General features: G+C 34.6%; 1 protein-coding gene across 1 annotated transcript; it reads right to left on the reverse strand.

Annotated features, from left to right (window-relative positions):
• LOC107105174 (cell adhesion molecule 2-like) lies at positions 1–25,395 on the reverse strand (the record flags this gene model as incomplete). Its single annotated transcript, XM_015405290.1, has 6 exons — positions 1–3,669; positions 3,768–3,890; positions 13,142–13,168; positions 23,844–24,022; positions 24,117–24,207; positions 25,237–25,395. Coding segments are annotated over 6 exons (698 nt in total), but the record flags the coding sequence as incomplete, so codon positions are not given.
• Between the last annotated feature and the right edge of the window lie 1,022 nt (positions 25,396–26,417).

Raw genomic sequence — 26,417 nt, forward strand, 5'->3', positions numbered from 1 at the left:
TTTTCTTTATTTTTCTTTATTTTTTTTTACAGTGGCATAGTTGAAAAATGAATATTCAGTACTGAGAAATAAAACAAACCTCAGACACCCTCCGTAAAAAGCAAAATAATTACAGCAATTAAATCTTTGTACAAAATGACTATTTATAGCCTCATACGGAATCAAGAAAATAACATGTATGAGCATTGGCAATGTGGTTCAGTTTCTTTGATACAATGAATATATACAGTTAGAGGATGTTTGATTCACCAATGCCTCAACATGTCATGTCATGTACTGTTTGCAGCAAACTCAAAGGCCATAACGGTGATCCTTTTAGTATTTTTTATGATAAATTACAGAATTTAAAAAATGGAAAATGTAATGTCAGACAACTACTTCAATTGTTAACAACAATAATACTAATTAATATAGTATCATAATAAATCGGAATCAGTCATAATAATAAATACAGATAGTCAGAATATTTTTTTTTTTTTCAATTTTAGGTAATTCATTAGAATCCCTGTTTGACGAAACCTTAAAAAGAGTGAAAACGCTCATCAAAGTAACAGGAGTGAAATTCATCCCTCTTATGTTTACTTAAATTACCTAGCTGGCTGTGAAAAAGTATTAGTCCCAATTCAGGTTTCAGTCTGTTTTTGGATTGCTAAGATGCTGTTATATTTAAGATCATCATGCAGTTTTCAGAACATAAAATGAAAACTTTTTAGAAGTTTAATTCATTTATAAAAAGACAAATCAATCCAGACCAACTGTATGAAACAAATGTTTGCTCACTAAAGCTAATAAGTGGTTGTGTCAGTCTTAGCAACAATGACTGCCATCAAGCATTTCTGATAGATAACAAAGACTCTTTATCAAAGCTGTAGAGGAACTTCTCGCTCTTGGTTGGTGGGTTTGTTAACATGAACTTTTTTTTATTTTTTACATGAGGCAACAGCATCTCACTCAAAGGTATAGTGGAGGATGTTATTTTTCTGGGTGGATCATCTAAATAAATGGTCTTCCCAATTGTCAATCATTCTGGTGATACATTTACGTAAGGCTGTCTTACATGCTCACCTTAATAGGTATCTTTTTGTGCACATGCGCACTTTCAGGCATATATCTGTGGTGAGCTACTGTACGGTTTCATTCATCATGGTTCTTTAAAAATGGTTGAGGGTTGTAAGAGAAAAGGTGTCTAAGAAGTGTATGAGAAGAAAAGAAAGGCCTCATATCAGAGGCAGATATATCCCACAATGTTTTGTGAAGAGAGCTCTCCTCGCAAAGCATTATGAGATTTGCTGTCACTATTCAACAGCGGCGACTAATAACAAAGATGGCGCCGGCACCACGCAGTGGAGGAGGAGTTGTTTAACCAACAGAGCAAAAAGTAGTGATCATCTGTCCAAATGGTCAGTTAATTGAGTTCACTATAAAGTCCACTATATAGTCCCCTTGCTTTATAGTGATTGAAGGATATAGAGGTTAGGAAGGACGTTTGGGCACAGTGAGCTTGTATGAGTGTGCACAAGGAGAAGTGGGATTGTGCATGCTCTAGCACCTGCATTTTTTAAATGAAGAGGGCAGGTCTTTTAAAAACAATCAAGAAGATCCTCTCCCAAACCTTTAAGTCCATATTTTAACTAATCTAGCCACTACAAGGTGTGATTGCTGTTATATTTCATCATTTGCAGCAAAACCCAGGTAACATTCACAAACTGATAGCTAGATGTTCTGCTATAGGCTACATAGTCCCATCAGCTTCAGTAAGGTATTCTGCTCTGGATGCAGCAAAGCAACCCCATTCCTTTGCACTATAATTACCATGTCTGACTGGGACTTTACTTGTTTTCTGCCACTTATATCAGGAAGCACACTTCACAAAAGTATTTTTTTTTCTTTCTCCACTCAAAGTCTTTTGAATAATAACTGTTTTTCTTTAAGAAATGTGCGATAGACTTCTGTCTCTTGTTTTTTCAACACTGTCTTTTCTGCTATACTGTCTATAGCCACCATTTTTTATAGCTGAATCATAAAATAGATTGACAGAGGTAAGTGTGGCCTGCAGCACTTTATATGTTTTCCTGGGGTCTTTTAAGACTTTCTGGATTAGTTGTAGATTTGCTGTTAAAGTAGTTTTGGTAGAATAGCTCCTCCTGGCAGGTTAATCAATGTTCCATATTTTCTCTGTTTTATGATAATAGCTTTCACGGTGGTTCACCAGTGTCACAAAACCTTAGAAATTGCTTTGTAATTCTTTGCAGACTGATAGATGTTGATAATTCTGAACTTTTATGGAAAAAGGCATAATGTTTGGCTTTGTGGGATCTTAAGCCTACTTTATCTTGTTAGACAGATTCCAGGGCTTTAAAGCTACTTTAGCATATTTCAGGTTGTCTCAGTCTACATTTAAAAATTGTCTGATATGAAACATTTGTCAAGGGAAAGACTTGCAAACCTGAAAAAATCTGTAAGGCCAATACTCTTTCACAGCACTGTAACTCTTGTTTGATAAACGATAAAAAAAAACATCATGAAATATGGAATACATTAAATTATGAATATGCTAATATACAAAACCTAATGTGCCAGGGATCCCAAGATTTAACAATATTCTTCACAAATATTCACGTTAGCAAAGTATTTTACAGCGATATCCACACATTAAGCATAGTTGTTGTTTAATAAAGTTCAACATAAATAATAAAGCCCCACAAAGTCCCACTCATTCAGTTTTGATTTTACATTAAATAGCCAACGAAAAAGACCAAATATTCCTGATCCATTATGATGATCAAAATCTTTTTTACATGTCAGACTCCATCTCTCCATCTAGACTCGTTTTGAATCCTGAGACACAATACAGTTCACATATTTCCTCACTTGTTTTTTTTAGTCCTCAGACTTTGTGCTTTAAATTTCCGACTTTCATAGTATAAAATAACTATATATGGGAAAACTGAAATGAATAAGTTTAAGAGTATGTTAAGAGGAGATGGATCCTTTTTGGACAATCGTGCAGATTGTGCTTTTATGTTTTGTTATATCAAAATGTGTGTCATGTTATGTTATACATTATGGCTGTGTTAAGGTAACATCCAGGTGACATCCAAGACAATTGCTTAATTAAAAAAGGAACATCTTTTTATGGAAATGTTTGATAAACTGATGCATTTCAGCGTTATTTTTTCTTAAAGTAAAACAATTTGAAAAGCCCAACCTTGAATTTCTTAGAATCAAGAGCATCTTTTATCCCTTCTGTGTTCAAAAGTTCTTTTGACAGTTATGTAAGAGAGTGGATAAGTTTGATAACGCAGTCTATGAAAGAAAATGCAGAAAAACATCTCATTTAGGCACAAGAAAACTAAAATCTAATCCAACCTTTACTTTGTATTGATTATAAAAGGAGAAAGCTGTTTTAAAAGTCAAGTTGAACCAAGCATGAGATTCCTGGAAAAAAAGGAGTAAGGATATAAACCCAGACCATGTTGTGACACTGAGGCAGCTTGAAATTGCATGTCTCTTGTTGAACGTGGAAACGAAGAAGAAAGGAGGAAGAGGTCTAAATGAAGTACTCCTTCTTTTCCTCTGCATGCACATGGTTTCCCTCAGCATTGATAATAGCGGTGTCAGCGTCGGGGGCATCCTCTGCTCCTTTGGCCTCGTGCGTTAGATATGTCCCTGTAAATAAATATGCAGCCAAGTCAAAAATTCACAGCCGGAAAAGTTCAAAGCATCTTTTTATTTAATCCAGAGGGAATCGAAGGGACCTGTTTTACCTTTATGTCTAGCCAGGTATCTTCCAAGAACTATTATCAAACACAAGGTTATGAAGACCACAACTGCAACAACACCGCCGATTAAAGCATGGTCAGGTCCATGTTGTCCTAAAGCATTAGGGTCTGAAAGAAAACAATGACAGAAAGCGTAAATTTGGTGGATTACACAGTACTTCAACAGGCTACAGCTTCAGCTAGCTTTCAGTATTTAGGAACCTCATCAATAAATATTTGGCCGTTGTAATTGTGCTAAAAATACTCATAACTAAACTTTAAATAGCTTTTATCATCATATTTTTTAACCAGGCAGCCTAAGAATCTTACAATATTAACCTAAAATATAACTTTTTAGTAATTTTAAAGCTCAGTTTTTTAATGAAACCACAAGAGAACTTTGTGTCGCACACTAGAATAGGAAGACCTTTTATCTAAATAGTTTTGTAGCCAAAATCCCAAATAAAAAATATATATATATTTTAGTGGGAATTTGTCAAATGTGTGGCTTCCTTCTGGCAACACTAAAATGGGATAAAGTAAGCCCTTTTGCTACAGAGAACACGATTTCATGAGGAAGAGGATACATTTCTTCCAACCAATCAAAAACAGTATCTCAGAAGGAAAAATTGAAATTATAATAATAGGACTTTTGTTTAATGAGATGGAAATAATAGCAATGTAATTTTCAAGGAAAAAACAGCATGATGTTAAAGGTAAGGTAAACTTAGTGCAGACAGACCTAACACATTTTAGTGGTCTTTAAAGGGTAAAATATGATGAATAAAACACAGACTTATGTGTAGAGCAGTGAGACTTCCATAAACAGTCCATGACTTTCCAATATGATGCCTGCTATTTTGGTAATACAGCTGCTTAGGAGGATCATGCTGATACACGACTGTGCACCTCAGAGTAACGATGCTGGTAAGAATCAGAAAAGAAAACATTTCTCCAAAAATGCCCCTGCTTTTAATTATTCAATCATGGTCAGGCTGGACTCATGACAGCCCTTTTTAATATCCCTCACTAATGTGTCAGAATTTTCAGTCTCCAAGCTACAGCTCTCTGACAACATTTCCCCTGGCCTTTCCCCCCTCATGGAACAAATCACCGTATAAACCTTCACTTTACTGCCTTCTCCTTTTGCCTTGGGTGGCCATTGGGTTATTGACTGATTGCTGTATTTAAAGTGTCAATGTCAAATATAAATTACAGCCATATATAACACCATTCAACAATAATGAGCTACAGCACACATCTGAGGAAGAAAATTCTTGAAAAAAAAAAAAATGTTGTTGCTTGCAAACAAAATAAGCTCCCAAATGAGCCTCTGCCACAATTTCTGAAGGACCCTGCCTCTGTCGCCACTATTCGATTTTATATTCCTGAACTCTACAAGTAATCACAAATGCAACCTCAAATATCTATAAAAAGCATCAGGGTTTCTTTTTTTTTACTGGGAAAGTTGTTAAAGTGCATCGAGGTCTCTGAGCAGAGGATGAGCATAGATTTTTCAAGCTTCACTATGATGCCCCAGTGTCTGTCCCATTATAAACTGTGAGCGCATGTGTCTTACAGTACACCTCTTGTGTTCTCATTATCTCAACATGATAAATAGCTATGGCTCATGTTCAGCTTTGCAAAGTGACCCTGGAAAATTATAACTAACCTTGTAAACACAAAATATCCAAATTCTTATTTTTTAAGAATAAGGCCTGTGTCATGCTTTTCTTTCAAATCCATGCATTTTAAACAGAACACAGGGACATGTTAACTAACAATGATCACTCTCAAGAGTAACCTGCACATGTTCCAATGTTAATGAGTATAATGATTTGTAACAAATAGCGTAAAGCAAATGTTATGTAATACTTGGTTTCCATTAATGAAAAAAAGCATAATTTAATACTTTCTTAAAAAAAAAAGAAAAAAAAAAAGAAAACTGGAATCAGGAACCAAATGTACCCAAACATGCTGTGCAACAATTCATTCTTTCTTATTTCAATCCAGAACATAAAAGCAAGAATTGAAAAGCAAAATTGAGAACAAGTGCATGAAAATAATTGAATGAAATGTAAGATACCACATTAAGCCACAAAAGAAAACTAAAGAGTGCCGAATCTTCAAAGCAGCTGATGGGACACCACCACTGGTTCAATGGCCTGTTGTACAGAAGTACACTTGTGATTTATTGTGATATAATGTATGTTCACTTACGCTTATGAACCTTATAACAGGATTAATTGGGGTTCTTTAATGGTTTTAGTGCTTTTTGATCAATATTCGACTTAATTCTATTTACCGGTAAAAAAAAAAAAAAGAAAATGCATGCACAAGTTACAGTTTGTGGAAAGTTTTGGTTCTTTTTTTATTCACACATGATGAAATAAACAAACTGTAAAAATAGAGGCCACAAGTACAATGTGAGTCAATGTTTGTTGGTTAGTTGTAAAGATACTAGTTGCATTTTGTATTTATCAGAAGGACTCTGGGATTATTCTGGCTGAATATTTAAGCACCTTTCTTAAAGAAAATAGTGGTGTAATGCATTGATTTTGCTTTCACAAATCCCAATCAGAGGGTTAAAATTAGTGAGGTAAAAAAGATTAATTTCAGCCTGCCTTAACCATTCTGAAACCACTTTTGATGTGTACTGTACTTACATTTATTTTAGTTCTTAAAAATCCAACTGTCAAGCAATAAAACAGAAAGGTTCATTTTTTTGATCGACTGCTTTCTTTGGAAAGGTGTGAAATATATCTAAACACTAGCATAGACCTAACCAGTAGAGTTTTGATCAGACTGGGATGGGTTGCAGTTTGCTTGCAACAAACTCCGGTGCAGATTTAACAAGTTTATATCAAACAATTTCTGATATTACCATATATGCTTTTTGCTTCTGTATTGTTGAAAAAAACAATTTAAATCAGAATGTGGGCACTGAAATAAATTTAGTGGAACATCAAGTCCTGTTATACAGTAGCTTAAAGTTATGTGTTTTGCTTTTGATGTATCCGAGTTGTGAAAAGAAATCCATGATGTAGACTTCACATTATAAGGCTAATTATTAACGAGTAGGTTTTTTTTATTTATTCATTCTATTTATCTATTATTTGTAAAACTTTAATTGTATGCTATTTATAAATTATTTTAATTATATTTTCTAATTAATTGAAACTGGCTGGACTAGGTCTGTTTACATAGAAACCCTGACGTCTGATTGGCTGCCTCTTACTGAGCGATATTAGATGAGTTCTTTCTGGTTTATATATTTTTTTTTTCTAAAGTAAATGTTATTGTTTAAAAAGGCAAAATAACTTAAAAAACATGCTACAAGGTGTGAATGGATGGGCGGATGGATGATCTCTAAAAGTGAATTGAAGGAGAGCCGGTGTTAGTCAGGCGGTGGGGCCTCTGTTGATTTTGCAGCTTAAGCCATACTTAAACATAGTAAGCTCTCATGTAAGTGTTAAAATGATTATTTTTCATTCATATCTGTGCTTGTTAAACCCTAATATTACCAACTGGTTAAGTGTTAAGGTCAATGTTTTCCCAAGCAGTTCATTTAGTTATGATTTGGTCATGATAAAAAGTAATGATCTTCATCACGAAAGTAAAAAGGGTTTGGAAATGAAATGAGAGCATAGAGAAAGAGGTGATAATTCTTAACATAGAAATATCTGATAGTGTGGATTGGATTGTCCTTGATCTAAGGACAGCGTGTATTATATCAATATTGCTATAGGCAGTGATGCTTCATCATTTAGAAACATTGCGCCTAATGAAGAAGCATTCATACAAACAAATTTGTTCTTAAGTCGTTCGTACGAGTGATTTAAGAGAAAATGATGCATTCACCATTTTTCTCCCATTTCTAATAGATTCATTTTTACGAGTGCTCCAGGCTTGACGTAGGTGTCTTGTGCGATCGGTCAGCAGATATCCAAACCTAGTTTACTTAGCAGCAATCGTCCTTTTGAGTAGGCTACATAATTATATATTATGCAACTCTACATTTTTATTCGCTGATGACAGATCTATCAGTCATTACACCTGCAGTTGGCATGTCAGTATCCAGGACACACTGGTTGAATTTGATATTTTGTCAAAAGAAAGAACAATTATTAAGCTCTGTGTGAGATCAAGCTACTATTTAAATAACATATGGAACAGAAAATAGATAGAAAGTTCAGAATCAAGTTCAGCAGCTTGCTGTTTGAAACTCATCCAACAGTAAGACTTGCATTCAATTCCCTTCATCACAGATTCATTGGCTTTGCTATTACAGTAAAAATTGAATGTTTGGGTCTGCATAAATTTGCAAAAATTAGAGTTGTGCCATCAACAGTTTTATGTTTATGCAATGTATGAGAGAGATAGACAGTGCAACAAAGCGATGACAGACATGATCTAGAAATGTACAGTACAGATGTGTGTATATTAAAAGGAGATTTATGTTAGGCATTTACATCCTATGTTAATCTTACCTCTATCATTAGTTTTACCTGACTGTTTTCTCTTGTGATTTACTGTATTACACTGCTTGGCCATCAGCAGAACCGTGATCCCCGCACCAATATCTCTTCTACGTCATCAATGTCATTTTGTGAATGAACATTAATGATTAAATTCTGTTAAACCTGACATTGTGTTTTATAGTCATATAATGTATATACATGGGAAATTGTTATTTAAAGTGATTGTTTGTAGTGATCTTCTTTCAGGAATGAAATCGTAGAGAGAAAGCTTGGTGTAAACACAAACTGGTGTTTCCACCCTGACCTGGAAGTAGTATTACTCACACTGTACTCCCACTGATGAACAGACCACACAGCCTGCATATGCTTACTCAGACAGAGGTGAGAAAATCCTTTATAGATAAATATCTCCAGTTCTTTACTTAAAGCAGTTTGGCTGTTTTGAGGGTTCTGAAGTAAGCTGATGGTTTTATACATTTACAGAAGGAAAAATTGCTTGAAGCTTTTTTCGCGAATATGTAGATTAGATGAAGAAGAAGAGATGAGGGCAGTCATTGTTCACAACGGTTTCCTCTAGAAGGAGAACAGCAGACTAGAGAAGCCGTTACTTTTTAGATCATCTGTTTCAGCTAGCTGAAAGGGACATTGTTTTATTCCTCTTTGCCTGCAGAAATGAAAGTGGGCTTCCTGAAATAGAGAGAGATGCACACCTGGCTTTGGAGATAGGGACCAGTTATTCCTTAAGAGTTCATGAAAAATTCCATGCCGGGGGGAGTATTGAGTTTAGAGGCACTTTTATGCTTAATAAAAGGTTCTGAAAGTGGCCTATTTCCTAAAAAAGAAAGAGAAAATAGGCCGACATTTCTAGTTTGAACATTTCCAGATTTCTCCTTAAGAGAAAATGAAAGATGTGCAGAAGAAGAATTATGGGTGTTTCCAGAGAAAAAGAATAATGGAGCCTAGGCAGAAGTTCAACTGAAGAAACTCAATGCTTTCCTTCATCCACCTGCGGCACAGCCAATCAGCTTTGAACCACACCTCCATGAAAGCCAATTGGCATCCAAAGTTCATCTTAAAAGGCCTCTGAAACGCACCCGTCTGCTCCTGTGCACTGGGGGCAGATGGCTGTGTGACTTCATTCAGATGACACAGTTTCAACCCATCTCCACCCCTCCTCCACCATCGTAGCTAAAGCTTCATCAGAGCATCATTTCACCTGGACTCTTACTGCGTTCCCTGTCTCATCTTAGCCGGTCCAGCAGAAGACAGCCATGTTGAGCCTGTTTCTGCCAGAGGTTTCTACCCAACGGGGAGTTTTTCCTCTCCACTATCGCTCCATGCTTGCTCATCATGGACAGGTTCTCTCAACCTGTGTTATCCAACTGGACTTCCATCTTCCAGGTCCCTGAGTGAAGCTCTAGTATCAGCTCATGCAGTCCACTGGATCTCCCCATAAAGCTCAGCATACTCTCTCACTAACCAGCAGTCTACAGAATGACCGACTTCATCTATCTCCACTCCACCACCAGTTTCAGGCCTGGGGGGAAACAGTCCTATTCTTTGCTCCTGTTCATGCATATCTATCAAAATGAAGCGCTATGTTTCCTGCCGAGGTCTGAGCGCCAAAGAAAATCAATAAATTTCTCCTAATTGTCTCTTCATGTGAGTTTTTCAGATGGAAAAATAGTTGCGTGACATGTCTGTCTATTTGTGTACATTTGTGGAGTTGCCATTTTTAATGATTTGTGTGTAATTACAGTGAGTTAACTAGAACAATAATGGGGACATGTTTTTGATTGATGGAGTGGGTTACAGCTTTGTTGATACCAGATGTGGTGAGGAAATCATCATTTTTCTCTTTAAATTATGTCTATTTTACTATTGAGATCGATCAAAATTTTTATTTATGGGTTGAACAAACTTGTGGCTAATGTCTGTCTGGCCTATAAATGGAAGGCATGTGATGTTTAATGATTAATTTAGATATGTTGCAAGGTGAAAATGACTGAAATTGTCTCCTGATCTGACATTGAGTTTTTCACAGACTCTGGAAGGAGCTCAGAGGAATTAATGGAAAGGTAAAAACATGTTTGAGGGAATATCTTAAGTCCAATATTATATATGAAAACATCACCCTCCTTATGTGGACTATTGAAATGAAGCTTAGAACCTGAAGTTTAAACAGTCAAGAGTGACACAGGTTGGTACTTTTTCACAGTAAATAATCCCAGAAAGAGACATTATATAATTTTGATTAAAGGTAGTTTTATCTTTTCATTATTTATTTCAAGAATTCAAATTTCATATGGATAGGGCCATAATACTATACGGAGCTCAGCAGATTGTCTGGTCGCAATTTTTATAAGCAGCGCCGGTTCAGTTTTTATCTATTTGCATGTTCTATCTGTGCATTTGAAGCTGGCACAACAGCACAATAGCTTTTATAACGTATGTGTATTAGATCTATTTCAGACCAAATTATAGATCCAGAGGCTGGAATTACTTACCAAATGTGCTGTATGTAAACTGTAACATGTTTTGAAAGTTATGTCTGCTTCTTTCAGTGATAATGTTGATTTTAGAGTAAAAGAAACCTCAAGAAGAAGTTGTTTAATATTGTTTAGTCAGAAGAAGCCTACTGTACCAGAAGTCACGGTTTCTATTGAAGGGGGCCTAGTCCCACTTCCTTTACTTTGTTGGGTGTGGGACAGTTGAAATGAATGTATAGTATGCTTCAGTGCAGAAACTATGAAATAATTCATTAAGCCTTGAAATTATTATATTAATTTCTTAAAATGAATTAAATATATTTAATTGAGGCCCATCTAAATAACTATTCTGTATTTATTTCCAGTTTAAATAAATTAATGTCATATTCAAATATTTGTTCATACGTTATTTATTTGACCAAACAAAGACTTCTGGCTTGTCTTTGTGTGCAGCAGGTTTTAATCACACTTGAAGATTACAATTATGTTGCAGGAGCTTTTTTTTTGGATTTTCCAAAATTATTATTCCAGCAATTTCAAATTCTAAGATGGACCAGCCTTGGTAGCTCCTGGGCTGTTGCTGAACACCCTCAGAGTAGCCTGAGAATGAAAATTTGGATCAGTTGCTTAAAACCTGCAAACAATCTGGCATACCAACAGGACAGTGATTCCAAACATATTAGAACTGGTTCTGGATCAGCAGGCTTACTTTAATCATTCTTAATCCCAGACATCAACACTTCTGTTAAACTTGGGGAATATGTTTAAAACATTAGTCTAGGTTAATATAATAATTTTGCCTTGAAAAATGCAAAAAAAAATCCAATGATAAGTATTCCTAAAACATATAGAGATTATGAATCAGAGTATATGTAATTCACCCAGCATGTAGATTCTTAATATAGGGGCAAGTTTGAGCTTGACAAAATTTACCAAAACCTATCATACAATAATAATAATATGTATAAATTTCCACTCTTACTGTAATATACTGTATTATTTAATGTCCAAAAATAATAAGACATTCATTCCACTGATAAGTAAAAGTAAATTTAAAAAAATAATCAGATTTCTATGCTAAATGTTTATCTAATTTTAAGATTTTAATATTACAGTTATGTATTTCAAGTAACTGGATATATAAAACAACCTTCAAAGGCATTCCTAAAAGTATGAAAAATCAAGTGTTAACATGGGAATAGTGTTGAGAAATTCCCTTTGTAAATTGGTATTAATGTTCTATTTGATTTTTTTTAGTTAACTTGTCTATAGAGCTCACTCATTTTGTTATTAAAAAACACATTTTCAAAGCGTTTCCTTTAATTGCTGCCTTTCATGATGTTACTTAGCAACGGAAATTATAGAGCTATTACATTTCTTGAAGTACTTTTCATAGCACTCCATTGATAATACAGTTTGGTTTATTGCATCACTTTATGTATTGAGCACTGAGCAAGCAGTACTAATGTGACAGACTGAGGTGGTGTTGAGAATTTCTTGGCGTCGTTGGAACATGAGCACCATTCCATCTGAGGACAGTGAGTCACTGCTGTTGATTTGGCATATGCCACTAAATTCCATTCTAGAGTCGTGGATGATCACAAAAGAGTCGACATATGCTGTTACAGCAGGAGTGGCATGCCACCAGCCACTTTTGTTTCAATGCATCTCTTAGAAAACTCCTTGGTTTAGCAGCCCTTGAAGAAATCAGCAATTCACCTTGCAATATTTTTATTAATTTGATATAAAATGACATTGCGAAAACATGAAATGAGAATCTTTTTTGAACCCTTTTTCTTACTAATTTTATATTAACAGATGTTTGTGAAGTTTGAATCTTTAGCAATAATATTGAATAGGAACAACCAGGAAATATCATATCAAATATTATATTGTAAAAACCATATAATATATTCCATTATATGGTTCCACACACACACACACACACACATATATATATATATATATATATATATATATATATATATATATATATATATATATATATATATATATATATATATATATATATATATATATTTTTTTTTTTTATTATTATTATTTATTTTTTCAAATCAACAGATATATTCGTAAATTTTATTTCTACTTTAGTACTGTCATTAACATATTAGATGATAGTGCTACAAAAACTACAATTTTCTGTGTTTTACTCTCTCAGATACAATTAGTATGAAAAAGGCAAACCAAAATAGCAACATGTTGTGTTTCAACTTATGCAGTCCGTGGCATGAAAGGAGAGAAAACGTCTAGTGTCAGCAGAGCGAGCATCCATGCATGTTGATGATTTGGCTCATGCAGGGTGAGGCCATGATGTGTCCTGACCCAGAGCCAGTTCCAGCATCACACACACTAATTCTGGCTTGCAATGATCATCCACTGGGATATTTACCTGTTGTAGGGCCTGGAAAATCTTTGGCTGTTGCCATGGTTGTAGACAGTGACAGCAGTAGGGAAGATGTAGGGAACAACACCATGATATAAAAGGTGACCACAGGTTTCAAAGCAAAGCATAATAGCTCAGTATGATCTTGGTTTTGTTTAATAGAGTGCAGAAGTGACAGAGAGGAAAGCTTGCATTCATGCTGAGCTAGATTGCGGAAAAACGTATTCACTAGGTGAGCAACAAAAAAAAAAAAAAAATGCTTTATATATAAAGCATAAAGTCCATACTTAAAAACTAATATTTCCTAAGTTAGCTTTGAATAATAGGTCCAACATGCCCTTTTTTCTTATTTACTTGATGGCACTCCAGAGGCCTGTATAAACTCCATGCAGAACACGACATTTATTTGCCCACTTGACAGGAATAAAGTTTGCTTTGGACATCTCAAACTTGTTGGAAAACACATTTGGAGGCCACTTTGGAAGTCCAATCTAGCCATTTACCAGACCCAAAATGTTCTACTGAAACACACAATGGCTGTCATACAATACATGTGTAAAAATAACTGCCAAGACAAGATGGTGTGTGCAGAAAAAGCTCTCATAAACATGGGCTAACTGTTTTCTGTTTTTTCATTATTGCAGTTCTTGGAGCAAGGTTACATTTCTCAGTCCTCAGTTAACTTTCTTAAAAAACTTACTTTTATTTAATCCTAATGCTGGGTTTATACTATTAGAACAGAAGTGTTTTAGTTTTAGATAAACTATCTACCTAATATACTGACCCTGTGGGTTGAAAAAGAAACTGAAGGAAACTAAAAGACCCTTAATGTGCCATTTGAAACTACACGATCACTTGTTATAAAATTACTTCTGAAAATAAGAAGTTGTAAATGGTAAAATGTTAATGGCTTTATTTCACACTAGCGAATCTTTTTTCTTTTTTCACACAATATACCATTAGCTTGCTACAGAAAAGCTGGTTTCACAATCTAGTGCTGGGTATGTTGAAAGTTCAAACTTTTGGCAGAGGATCAGTTATACAGTGACTAAGAATTTATACAGTGTTATAAAAATTCAGATATTTGGTAGACTGTATGAGTCTATGTGATTTTTTTAAATTTGATATTTTCTTTACAGTTATGAATAAAATAATTAAAAATAAATTCTAGCTTACATCTAAACTTTTTGGCCTATACAGCAGAGTGGGTTTTTGCACAGTTGCCTCCCTATTCATACATATATAATATCAAACCTATAACCACACCTTGCTGTGTTAAAACAAAACACAACAAGGTTAGGAAATAGGGACTAATTGTGTTGTTTTTAACCAAGCAGCTTTTCAAGTGTATGTAATATATTTGAAAGATCAAAAAGCTTTAAAAAAATATACACATTATATTTATCATAAATTCTGACATTTCTTAGTTATAAGATTATACAGAGCATTTGGTAGCTTTTTTAAGTTTTCAGCTAAATGAAAAAAGCAAAAATAAAAAGCTAAAAGAGATTTTGGATATTTCTTTTGTAATAGCCTTAAGCAGGCTCTCCTCCAGTTTAGGTTTCATAGTCATAAGTGTCCTGGCACCACTCGACCTGAAATCTTTTCAACACTCTATTTCTCAAACTTCTCCTTTATAAGGCAAGGGTTTGAAGATGGCATTCATTGCTGGTTCTCTTTTCTTCAGTTAGTTGAGCTCACACAATGTACAGTAAGTTAATCATTACATTTATTATTCTGAAAAGTAGTCAGTTAATGAGTAGCCAGATTTCCTTTTCTCCTGCTGTTCATTAGGAAGTCTATGGAGCACTTGTCAAGCTGTATCCATATACCAAACACCTAACTACAAGGTATTAAAAAAAAGTATTGAATTAACTTGATATTCACATGTAAAAACTGGGTACTTATTTTTCTGTAAATTGCCTTGAGATATTTAAGTTTCCACTATAAAGATAAACTGAACAGAGCTAAATTACTCTTAGGATTGAGTGATGCCCATCATAGCTAAGAATGTCACCATAAATTTTAAAACAAATCTTTGCTCTCTACATTTTGATTTAGTTTGGTTTCTACATCCTAATTTTATATCTTGTTATTACATCTTGCTCTTGGTTACCTTACTTTATCGTCAATTTAGAGATTAAGAAACAATTTTTTAAATCTTTGCCAACATCACTCTCTGTCTGATTGATACTCACATATTGCTCCTGCCATATTAGCCACAGTCTGTAATTAATTTTCTAATATATTCAATTAAAAAGCCCAAAAGATTATTGGGGCACAGCATACTATAGTTTCACCAAATTAAATACAAAAACCTAGAAGAAATCTTACGCCAATTAGACTTTTCTTCCTGTTGTCTCAATTTTTTACATTTCAATCTTTCTTAAAAAAGGATTTGCATGTCATAATGTCTGATTTAACTTAATTTAACTACGGAACTATACAAGCTTATCTCTAACCTCTTCATCAGTAAGGTTATTGACAAAGCCTGGCTTCAGCATTTAAACACCTTCCTACCAACGATCATCTGCTTTAACATCTTCTAGCTATGCCTATATGCTCAGCAAAGTACAGAGATTGCTCTTGTCAGGTAGTTCAATGAAATCTGTATAAATATGTACTCTATTAGACTGCCTGGAAAACTGGGGTGGCTGTTCTGGTTAGAGAACAACCACTGGTCAGGATTAATTCCACTTAAAAGACAGGGATTGTTTTAAGTGTCAGTAGGTAAATTAAATAAGAAACAACAAAATTCACATGTGGCATTCCCTTGGTATCCATATTAGAGCCTCTCCTGTATATGCACCCCCTTGTTCAAATAGCTTATAATAAAGGTATAAAAAAGGTTTTTAGTTGAATTTTAACTTAAGTGACTTATTAACTTTTTGAAGAAAGAATATTTAGAAGCACGTACAAAGTTTAAGTTATTACATCTTGAAACCACCAGTCAGGCTTATAATATGGGAGTGGGCACAGAGGCACACAAAGACAGCAGCAAAGTTGGCCTACTGTAACCTAAAAAAAACATTTCCATGATTAAAGAACTAATATCAGGGTGTCTCCACAGGTCTTTCTAACAAGTCTGTCATACAGCAGCAGCTGATCAAGAATGCTGCTGCCCACATCCTCACTAAAACAAAGTGGAGCACATCAACCCTGTTCTAAAGTCTTTACACTGACTCCCTCTTGGTCAGATCATGACTGAAATGCTTCTATTAGTCTGTAAATCACTTAATAGCTTAGCACCAAATTATATTACAGACTTGTCTTTGTATCAGCTGCTAAGACCCCCAGGTCTTCTGTCTCAAACCTACTGCTTTTAGTTTTAACCCCATTCTAACTGGAAAAAGAATCCCAGAATAATGTAAAAGTGCTGAAACCCTAAGTTGCTTTTAGTTGAGATTAAAAACCTGATTATTTAGAGTATCTTTTGACTGTGTTACCTTAATATGATTATTTTTACTATGTAGTTAAACTTTCTTTACCTGCATTATAGTCTTATCATTATGCACTTTATTATATTTTCTTTTGATACAAATGACATAAATGTAATTACAAATTTGTATTCACTTTATTATCTTTTTATCAATTATCTAACTGCATTTAATTCCAAGTTAATAATAACATAATATTGTTTTAATTTTTTCTCTCCAGCTATGAAACTGCAATGCTTTCAATAAGTGAGAAGTCTTTAGCCAACATAACTTAAACATTTTTAAGCAGAGTCCTAAACTTACATTAAAGACAAAAAAAAGTCTAAATGATGAAGATGCAACAGTTTTCACTGGGGAGCAAAATATTAATTAACTATCAACCCCCATTTTTACAGACATGGAAAAGTTCTAAAGAAAGATATCCCTTTATTATCCAAAGTTGACAACAGTAAAGATTTAAAGGTTTTACTGTATGTACATATTGGCCACTGAGTAATTACTTTGAAGGAATAATGTGATGTAAGCAGATTGCAAGGATATCCCCTTCTCCCCAGGGAGAAACATTTAAAAATGTCCTAGGCTCAAAACCTTTGTTTACAGTTTACTATAATAATTAAATGATCATATAAATTAACTTGCCTTTTCTTACCTAAACAATTATTGTGTTATTTTAATATTCCTTCTCTTGTAATCATTTATCACATACATTTTTTATATTTATTGCCTTTAATACTGTTCTTTTTCCTTCACGTTCTTTGTCACTGCAATGTGTGATTTTCAATGTGTTTTCCTATTTCTTTTTCATGTGCAACACTTTAAATTATTTTGCTACAGAAATGTGCTGTAGAAATAAACTTGCCTTGCTTTGCTAAAATACATTTCATAGTCTCTGCTATTCAAAGCAAGAGCATAGATTTATCAGGATCATTTTCTGATAAATCTATGTTCAATCAGTGCTTGAGGCTCAGTACCTGCATGTTACTTTTGTTCCTGTGTGTGTGTATGCTGCACATGTTCTAATTCAAATGTCTACTCATCATTGTCTCTGTGATACATGGAGATAGAGCTCTGATTTTGTGCAGAGGAAGTGTATGTTAACAGCTTGACCAAAATAGCTATTAGTGAAACTTACTGTCCACACTCTTCAGCTGCAGCCCTAGATGGGTCACTAGCATGTCAATTAAGTCTTTATGGTAGATTTTTTTTTTATAGGTAAAAATTGTGTTTATTATTTTGCCTTTTTCTAAATTCTGTATTCTCTGAAAACATAGAATGGTGTTGCTTTTTCTTGTACACCTACAGCATATTGGTAATTTTGAAAATGTTCCGCACACTTCAACTAAATAGGGAAGTGTATTTTATTGTGATTTAGAGTGTCAGACCATGAAAAAGAACAGGTTTAAGGTGGCAAGAAAAGGGATACATTTTTCAAAAGTCTTTATTTAGGGAAATACCTACAAAGTGTTGCATGCATTTGTATTCAGTCCCAGAGCCATTATGTTAAAATACCTTATAGCACAAATATCCCTACTGTCATAGATCTTAATTGGGTTGAGGAATGAATTTTAAGTCATATTCTTTCTGTTTATTATACTTATAATACTGTAGATGGACCAATTCGAACTTTATCTTGCCTTAAATCTTTTCACAACACTCATTTGTCTTGTGTCATCCTTGGTCTTCATAATGCAATTTCTTTAGTTAAGTTCTCAAACCACCAACTGAAAGACTTTCCTGGATTCTATCAAAGTAAATGTGGCTGAATATATATGCACACCATATTTATCAAATGCAAAATGTTTATCAAAGCTGTTTTTGCCAGCTCCCTTCAGGGGTTGCATAACTGTTTACAAGGCTATTGTTGTTTGATTTATGATAGCAGGGTTCCCCAAACCTCATTGTCTATGCTTTTAGATTTAAGGTTAGGTCTTAGGTTTAAGAAAATATATGGTCAGTTCTGAAATCACAATGCCTTAACCGTTTATTTGGGATGCTTGCTAAGCGGCATTTGCAATATTTTTTTATATTCTCCACTGCAGTTGCAAACTGCAAATAATTTTAAATAGTAAATCATAATCATCAACCTTTGAAATGATGCTTCAACAATTACAAATCTTTGTTGTTTTTTAAGAGGAAATTTATCATCATACCAGAAACTGTTTCTGATCCATTTATTAAAACTAACTTTATAACATTTATGCTTTGCCATCAAAACAGAAAAGGTATTTTACTTCTAAGGTAGCAATCTTTACTTTTTACTTATAGAGTGCCCTTCTGGATCATTAAAAGTAATACATAAACTCGACGGTACTGGTAACAATTGGATTTATAAACCAAAGCCTGCACATGGATTTTATGAGTGCATGCTTAGTTATTTGTTGCAAACCTGTTTAAGAACACTCCAAAGAGTTTGTTTGCTATTTTCCACATCTGCAAACACATTTATATTTGTGCAGTCATTTGCAAATATTAAATAAATAATGTGATAAGGTGCACCTGTAAATTCTGAACTAATCTGGAACAGTATAATGAATCAGTTTTGTGTAAAAAAAGGGAAAATAAAAAGGAGAGCACATTGAATTTATCCACTGAAACAAGTTTATTTTCTAGCTCATAGCTTAGTTGTTAGCTCATCAATCATCAAGTGGGTGCTCAATAACATGTTTGTGAGTGCATGAAGTGTTGAGTCGAGGCCTCTGTGAGGGTGTACCGTAAGTGGACCTGTTAATGCGGTTGTGAATGCAGTGATCTGATTTTGAAATCTCTGTACTGAAAAAAAATAAATAAATAAAAACAAAAAATAGTGAGATAGATATAAAAATCAGAATAGAGCTAAATCTATTGGAGTAAATTTCAAAGGTAAGCACATCTACAGATATATTTTTTGTAAAAGTCACAAAATAAATTTTTGTGAATAAATAAATGTTAATATCAGACAACAATAAGGACAACAAGTCTAAACAGGACAATGCTGAATATTGCTTAGACGATTTATTTTGACTTCAGTTAAGTTTTTAGATGTCAATTTTCATGCTTACTAGAGCGAAACTGTAGATTTAAAGACTGAAGCTAAGGCTAAGAAATTAGACTTAAGCCTCTTAGGGCCTCCATCTGTATTGAGGAAAGCAATTTTTTTGTTACTACAACTCAAATATCTTGTATGCAATGTTTCTTATTTGTATTTCAGAAGGTTTATTATAGACGGTATTTTCAAACAGTGATAAATTGTGCTTGGTGGATGACATTTATAGCTCCTCCGCTTCCCTGTCATTAGCAAATTAGGTTTAGAGGCTGAGATGATCCGAAAAGACCTGGCAAGTATTCAGCTCATCACAATGTAGCCCTGAAGAATGAGTCTCATCATCATTGGAAATGAGCCTGTCTAACACATCTTTTACTTGCTTAACTCAATTTTTCATCTCCTCTTGCAACTGCAGGCGAGGGCTCGTGAGGTAAATACATCCTTCTTCCTGATTATGCAGACTTAAAAAAATCAAATCATATAAAACCCTTATTAAGTTTTAGATTTTTTTCATTTAAAATAATAATACAAATTCTAAAGCTACAACTGAGCTTTGGAATGTGATCAAATAAATAATTAAAAGGTAGCCAGATATAGGAGGATATATGCAGCATACCAACAAGACTTTGCTGTTCTCTCATTCAATAAGTCTGCTGAAGGAGGACACAAAGATAGCAATGTCTGAAAGAAAAAAAAAATGTCCCTTCTTTTTACTTCCTAAAGCCTTTCTAAACCTTGCAAAGATGCTGCCATGCATCAAGTAATAGTTTATAAGAAGAAAAAAACTCCAATGAAGAGAAGTAAGCTCTTTTATGACTTTTCACTCTGCTACTGCACTATTAAACTGGCAAAAACTGAAGACAAAGATCAAGGACAATGAAAACTAAAACTACCCTATATGTATTCAGTCCAGTTCTACTTATTTCAAATTATTTCATATACTTTTATACATAAACATGGGATGCTAAATATGTATTATTTCTTTTCCTGTAACAAAGTGTTTGGTTTTTAATCAACCCGTTATTTGTCATGTGATAATGCAATTTTCTAGGCTGAAATTAAACTAAATCGTACATCCTTATCCACTAATACTGAACTTCATCAGTCCCATATTAGCCAGTCGATACTTGAATGCAAGCTTTGGAAATGTGCAAGACTGAAATAGACCTAGATACATTATAACAAGCGGATTTTCTACATGACAACAAAAATCCCATTTTATTCTATCCTGATAGTGACAAAACACCTGGATCCCTTGCTCTAATAATAGCAATTAATCAGGTTGTAGTTTCCTCTAAACCCTGCTGGATCATACCAATTTGAAGATCACCAAAATGTTAGGGATGATTAGCAGTATCCCTGATCGTATTCAGCTCCTGATAGCCTACCTGCTCCTTTCATTCTCTGTGATTTTGTTAAATACACCTCCAGTGAGCCGTTAGGCTGGGTTTTGTGCAGCCAATTTTTTACCAATCACAGCCCATTTTAGTGTGCATGACTTGCACACTAAATTCAAGCCTGTGCGAGTTGTTTTGTTGATAAAACAGATCTGTTTTTTTTTCCAGCATTGTACTAAAAAAGATCAGAGTAAATACATTTTCTTTTCTTTATATTCTACTTAATGGGCTCTAGTAGTTTATATTTTCTTGGTGCATTAATCTGCTCATTCATATATGTCAAGCAAAAAGCTTTATTTTTCTTTATTTTTATAGTGACACATAATTAAGAAATAATTAAGAAATGTTTTTTTCCCCCCTCGTTTTTTCTTTTGCTTTAGTCGAGTCACAAACTAATATTTTAAAGTATTAATCTAATTTTAATATCTAACAAAACAATTCCTTGAAAATTAATGAATTAATTTAACATAGTTGTGTAGTCAAGAAAGTTTCTATATTTAAGTCTGATAAAATTAAGTATGCTTATAAAACAAAACAAAAAAGTAATAAAAAAAAAGGAACCCACACATTATGCCCTAGTGTGAGAAAAGACAATGCTGACACCTATTTAAAAGAGGGTTAAGGAGCATTTTTTAATGCTCAGTGACTCCATGGATCCACATATTCGTTGCATGGATCCAAATTTCGTTGTTCTTGTGACAATGACAATAAAGATAAATTGAAATTGAAATTGAAAAATATGCCCGATTTGCACTACTCCTTTGAAATTCTTGCCGATTTTGGACCCAGCTTGAATCAGTTAACTGTGCTGAGCTTGGTTCTTAGACCGTTTACACATCTGGCTAGCACGGTTCCTCACCTCCTCAGTGGTCCACGACACTACAGCTCTCAAGGTGGGAATTACGCAAACAAAAATGGAGTTGACCATAACATTCAGGAAGTTATCTGCCTGGATAGTGTATTCCAGCCAGGTTTCGATGAGAGCCTCGCTCTAGGCATCATCCCATTTATGGATGCCTTTTATTGTTAATAGGCTGAGAAGAAGTTTGTGTTGTGAACAGGTGAAGAGATCTGTGATATGTAAAGCCGGACGCGCCAGAAAACCCGCAAAATGAGTCAACTGGCTGTAAATAGGAGATAACGCCGTCTGCTCATGCACTCTTAGTTATCAGAGATCCGAGCCACAACTGAACCGCGCCAAGCCTACTGCTGAACTAGTACTGGATTTATTGCGGTTAGTTTGCCTGGCACAGTCCAGTTCAGCTGCTTTCCATTTAGACTTAGCGGTTACCTTGGTTACCATTCTCGGCACGGTTTCAAAAGGGTAGTGCATGGGGCTATATTAACCATAGACGGAGAAAATAAGGAACAGTGGTAAAACTTCCCAAAAACCACTTAATCGTGAGAAAGACTCTAAGGGCCTGATCTTTAGAAGGTTTACATGTCATAAAATGGCATATTTATGAAGGCACCAGACCATGCAATAAAATGTAAAAATTTACCACAAGCAAATTGAATTTCCAAATCTGAAACTCACATTGGTAATTTATTTATATATTTATTTTTTACATTTTTTTAGTATTTCTGAAAGTGAGGTGACAACTGCAAAGGAAGAAATGCATACGTGGAGATATTCCGTGTGCATATAAATGCATTTGGATCGTGAATAATAACAACAATAGAATATTACCAATAAAGAAAATAACATCTATGTAGGGCAGCAAAAATTATTAACTAGCAGAAATTTTTGTACTACTAAACCAGATTTAAAGAAAAATACTGAACCTAGATGTTGGTGCATATTTATAAAAACAGGATATCAATGGAGCAATACTATGAGGTGCAAAGTAAATATTATTTATTATTCTTTTAATAGTTATTAGTATTTCCTCCATATTCTAGGCTTTAAACCACATCTTTCTTTGACAGCCATTCTCATTTACGAACATTTACGCAGCAATATTTGTAGAAATTCTGCAACACGCCCAATTAGTGCCTCTGATTTGATATCTTTGAGATCAGGCCCTAAGAGTGCACTCCTCCAAAAGATCAAAAAAAGGACTTTGAGCAATATATAAACATTGCTGGCCTGACTCTCCTTGGTAAAAGCAAGTGTTAATAATTCTACAACAAGAAATAGACTGGTGAAAGACAGCAAACATGTCAGCAGTCGAAGGTTAAATCCACTGATCACTGTAAAAAAAAAAAGGTCCAACTTCATAAACGGTGCATCCTAATGTATTGCATCAGTCGTATTATCAAATAATGTAATCATTTAAATGTTTGTATTTCCTTGAGCATCATTATGTTTGATGACCTGAAACACCTAAGCATGACAAAGAAGCAAGAGAGAAAACTATCAACACGTCAGAATCTAATTGCTATTTTAAAAGGTGTAGTTCAAATATAACATGTCAGATGGAAAAAGTAGCACATTAGTGTCAATCATTTTGATACATGACTACATGATAAAAGTGAAATGACATAACAATGCCTGATTCATTGATGAAATACAGAAAACCTGATTATTGCTGCTTAAACACAGCTTAGTTTGAATTTCAATTTCACAAAATAATTGTTTTGTTAAATTCCCTACATTGACCGTCAAACATCTTCTATGAGATTCTGAAATTTGTTGCCTACATCGCCTAAAACACTTTTGCCATAAAAGAAAAAAAAATGCTTACCAATAATCAGCTTTTTTTTTTTCATTTCTACTTTCCATGTGCTAGTTAAAGATATATGACTCTTGACTTCTCCGATAAATAACCCCTGATACAGTATAAATCAATTAAGCACTAAAAAACATGACTTTTTAATCATAGACATAAAGAATTCAGTTTAGTACCCACCATATACAAACAGAATATACTCAGCAAAGCTGGTCCCCATATGGTTGCTGGCCTCACAGCGATATGTGCCATTGTCTGTTTTGTTGAGTGTCGTGATGGTGAGCTCTCTGCCCTCCACAATCATACGCTCAATGTCTGGCAGCTCTCCTCCATCTTTAGACCAGAGCACTGGTTCGGGTCTGGGAAAGAAAACACAAGAAAATCGTGTTATTTTTTCTTATTTTTCAAAGTTATTTTGGAATAGATCAAAGTGCAGTCGTGAATCCAACTTACATTGGGTTGCCTATGGAAACACACTCCAGTTTGAAGTATTGTCCTTCCTGTGGAATTATCAGTGAATGTGTGATTTCCAGTTGTGGAGCATCTGCAAAAAATTTATAAATTAATAAAAGCAGTATTGTAACACCTATGTGTGCAAGAAATTAACACCAAAAATAATGCAAAGGTAGTTAGCTCTTTAACCTATAGGAAGCTTAAAGGTATTGTGGAGGATTTTCGTAAATTATTTTAAAAGACCTGATTTCTCCACGCCTGCGAGAGCATGCATTAGCCAATTTCTTCTTGTGCAAGCTCTGTTTAAAAGTTCTCTGCAGTTCTCAAAGCTCATACAAGCTTACTGTGCTTGAAAGTCCGCCATAACCCCTAAATCCCTCAGTCACTATATAGAGCGGGGAGTCTATAGTGGACCTAATAGTGAACTCAGTAACCTTACGGTTCAGACACTGATCACTGATGATCACTGCTTTTAGCTCTATTGGTCACGTAACTCCTCCCCCACTGCGCGGTGCCTGCGCCCTCTTTGTCGCTGCTCTCAGGTTGAGACAGCGTATGGCGACAGCGTATCGCTGTGACAGCAAATCCCATACTGCTTTGTGAGGAGAGCTCTCTGCACAAAGCATTCTGGGATATATCTACCTCTTCTGAGACCTTTCTTTTCTTTTCATATACTTCGTAGACACTTTTTCTGTTACGAACCTCGACCATTGTCAAAGAACCGTGGTAACAAAGATGAGCTTCAATGACTGTCTGAAAGCATAGCTCAGCACAGATTTACACCTGAAAGTGCGCATGCACAGAAAAAAATAGCCAACGGGCGAGCACATAGGACTGCCTAACGTAAACATATCACCAGAAAATTGACAATTAAGAGGACCACTTATTTAGATGATCCACCCAGAAATAAAAGATTGTCCTCTATACCTTTACGCTCTAGTATGTATTCATGTACATTTGTTGTACTTTTGTAATACCTTACCTGCCAACTAATCCTATACTAATCTATAACAAATGCAGGGCTACGCATGCAGACATAAATTTAAGCTCCTTTATTAGTTTGTTTGTATTCCTTTTCAATGGCCAGACTTAATCATTCTTTATCAATGATAAAACTTACAATGAACCTCCAGGACCTCAGTTGTCATGTACGGTTTGTACAGAGACACATGTTCCACACTGCAGGTGTATGCGACTCCATCATCCCGTTTGTCCACTTGAAACAAGAGGCTGCTTCTTACTGTGAAGGATTTTCCTGTAGCATTGACCTCTGTAGTTCCTAGAGTAAGGTAAAATGAATGCAGATTAGATAGAAAATGTATTTTCAAAAAATTGTTGTCAACTTAAGTTTATATTACATTACAGCACTTTGCAAACCTTTGCTATACAAAATAAATGGTCCTACATCTATTCACTCAAAAAAACATTTTTTATTTTGAGTATTATGCATGAGAAGCAAACACATAACAGCACAAGGTCTGTCTTTATGTTTAGGTTCTTTATTGAGCAGAAAGGTAAACCTCTAACTCTTTACAGGTTTTATTCAAGAATTCTCATGTCTGAAGCTTCTTATTTGTTCCCATTCAACTGTTAACAACTTATCTTTCCCTAGTGAAGAAAATAACCCCCACAACATGATGCTGCCGCCATCATGCATCAAAAGTGGTATGTTAGGTAGTTCACATATTTAACTTTTTTACTCATTGCCACATAGCTAAACTACTCTAAGCAAATATATTTAAGATTGAGGTTGTGCTGTTAAAAAATAAACAACTGATGGGCCAACAAAATGTTTCTTGTTAATTTTTAAAAGGAGGAATATCAAATTCTATTTGAAAAATGTCAGTTGTGGAAAAGAACGCTGAACAGTGTTATTTTCCCCTGTATCTCCCTTGAGGGAGACAATCTTTGGCCTTTGAAAGCTGAGGCAAGGAAGAGAGAATAGAGAAGAGAGAGCAATGTGAGCGTTGACTCGGTTGGTTGAGCGTGTTTGCTCCACCAGGACCATCTCTCAAACATCCCACTCAAACAAAAACACACACTTCACCCTGAAGACCGAGGGGAATTTTTGCCGTTGTTACACTTTCACTTAGTCTTCTCTATTGTTTTTAGTTTCATTTGCAAATTATCCTTTCTCCTTTTATTTGCTTTGTTTGACTTATGATATTTTCATTGATTTATAAATCAAATATTAACATTTTAAAACACTTTTGTGTTGTTTCTTTTATAGACTCCAGATAGCACTTGATCTAGTACTGACAGTTTTCAAAAAACAAAGAAATTACAAAAAGTAGCCTACAG

The sequence above is a fragment of the Cyprinodon variegatus genome, unplaced genomic scaffold (assembly GCF_000732505.1).
Source record: "Cyprinodon variegatus isolate N-32 unplaced genomic scaffold, C_variegatus-1.0 Scaffold2117, whole genome shotgun sequence".
Classification (NCBI taxonomy): Eukaryota; Metazoa; Chordata; class Actinopteri; order Cyprinodontiformes; family Cyprinodontidae; genus Cyprinodon; species Cyprinodon variegatus.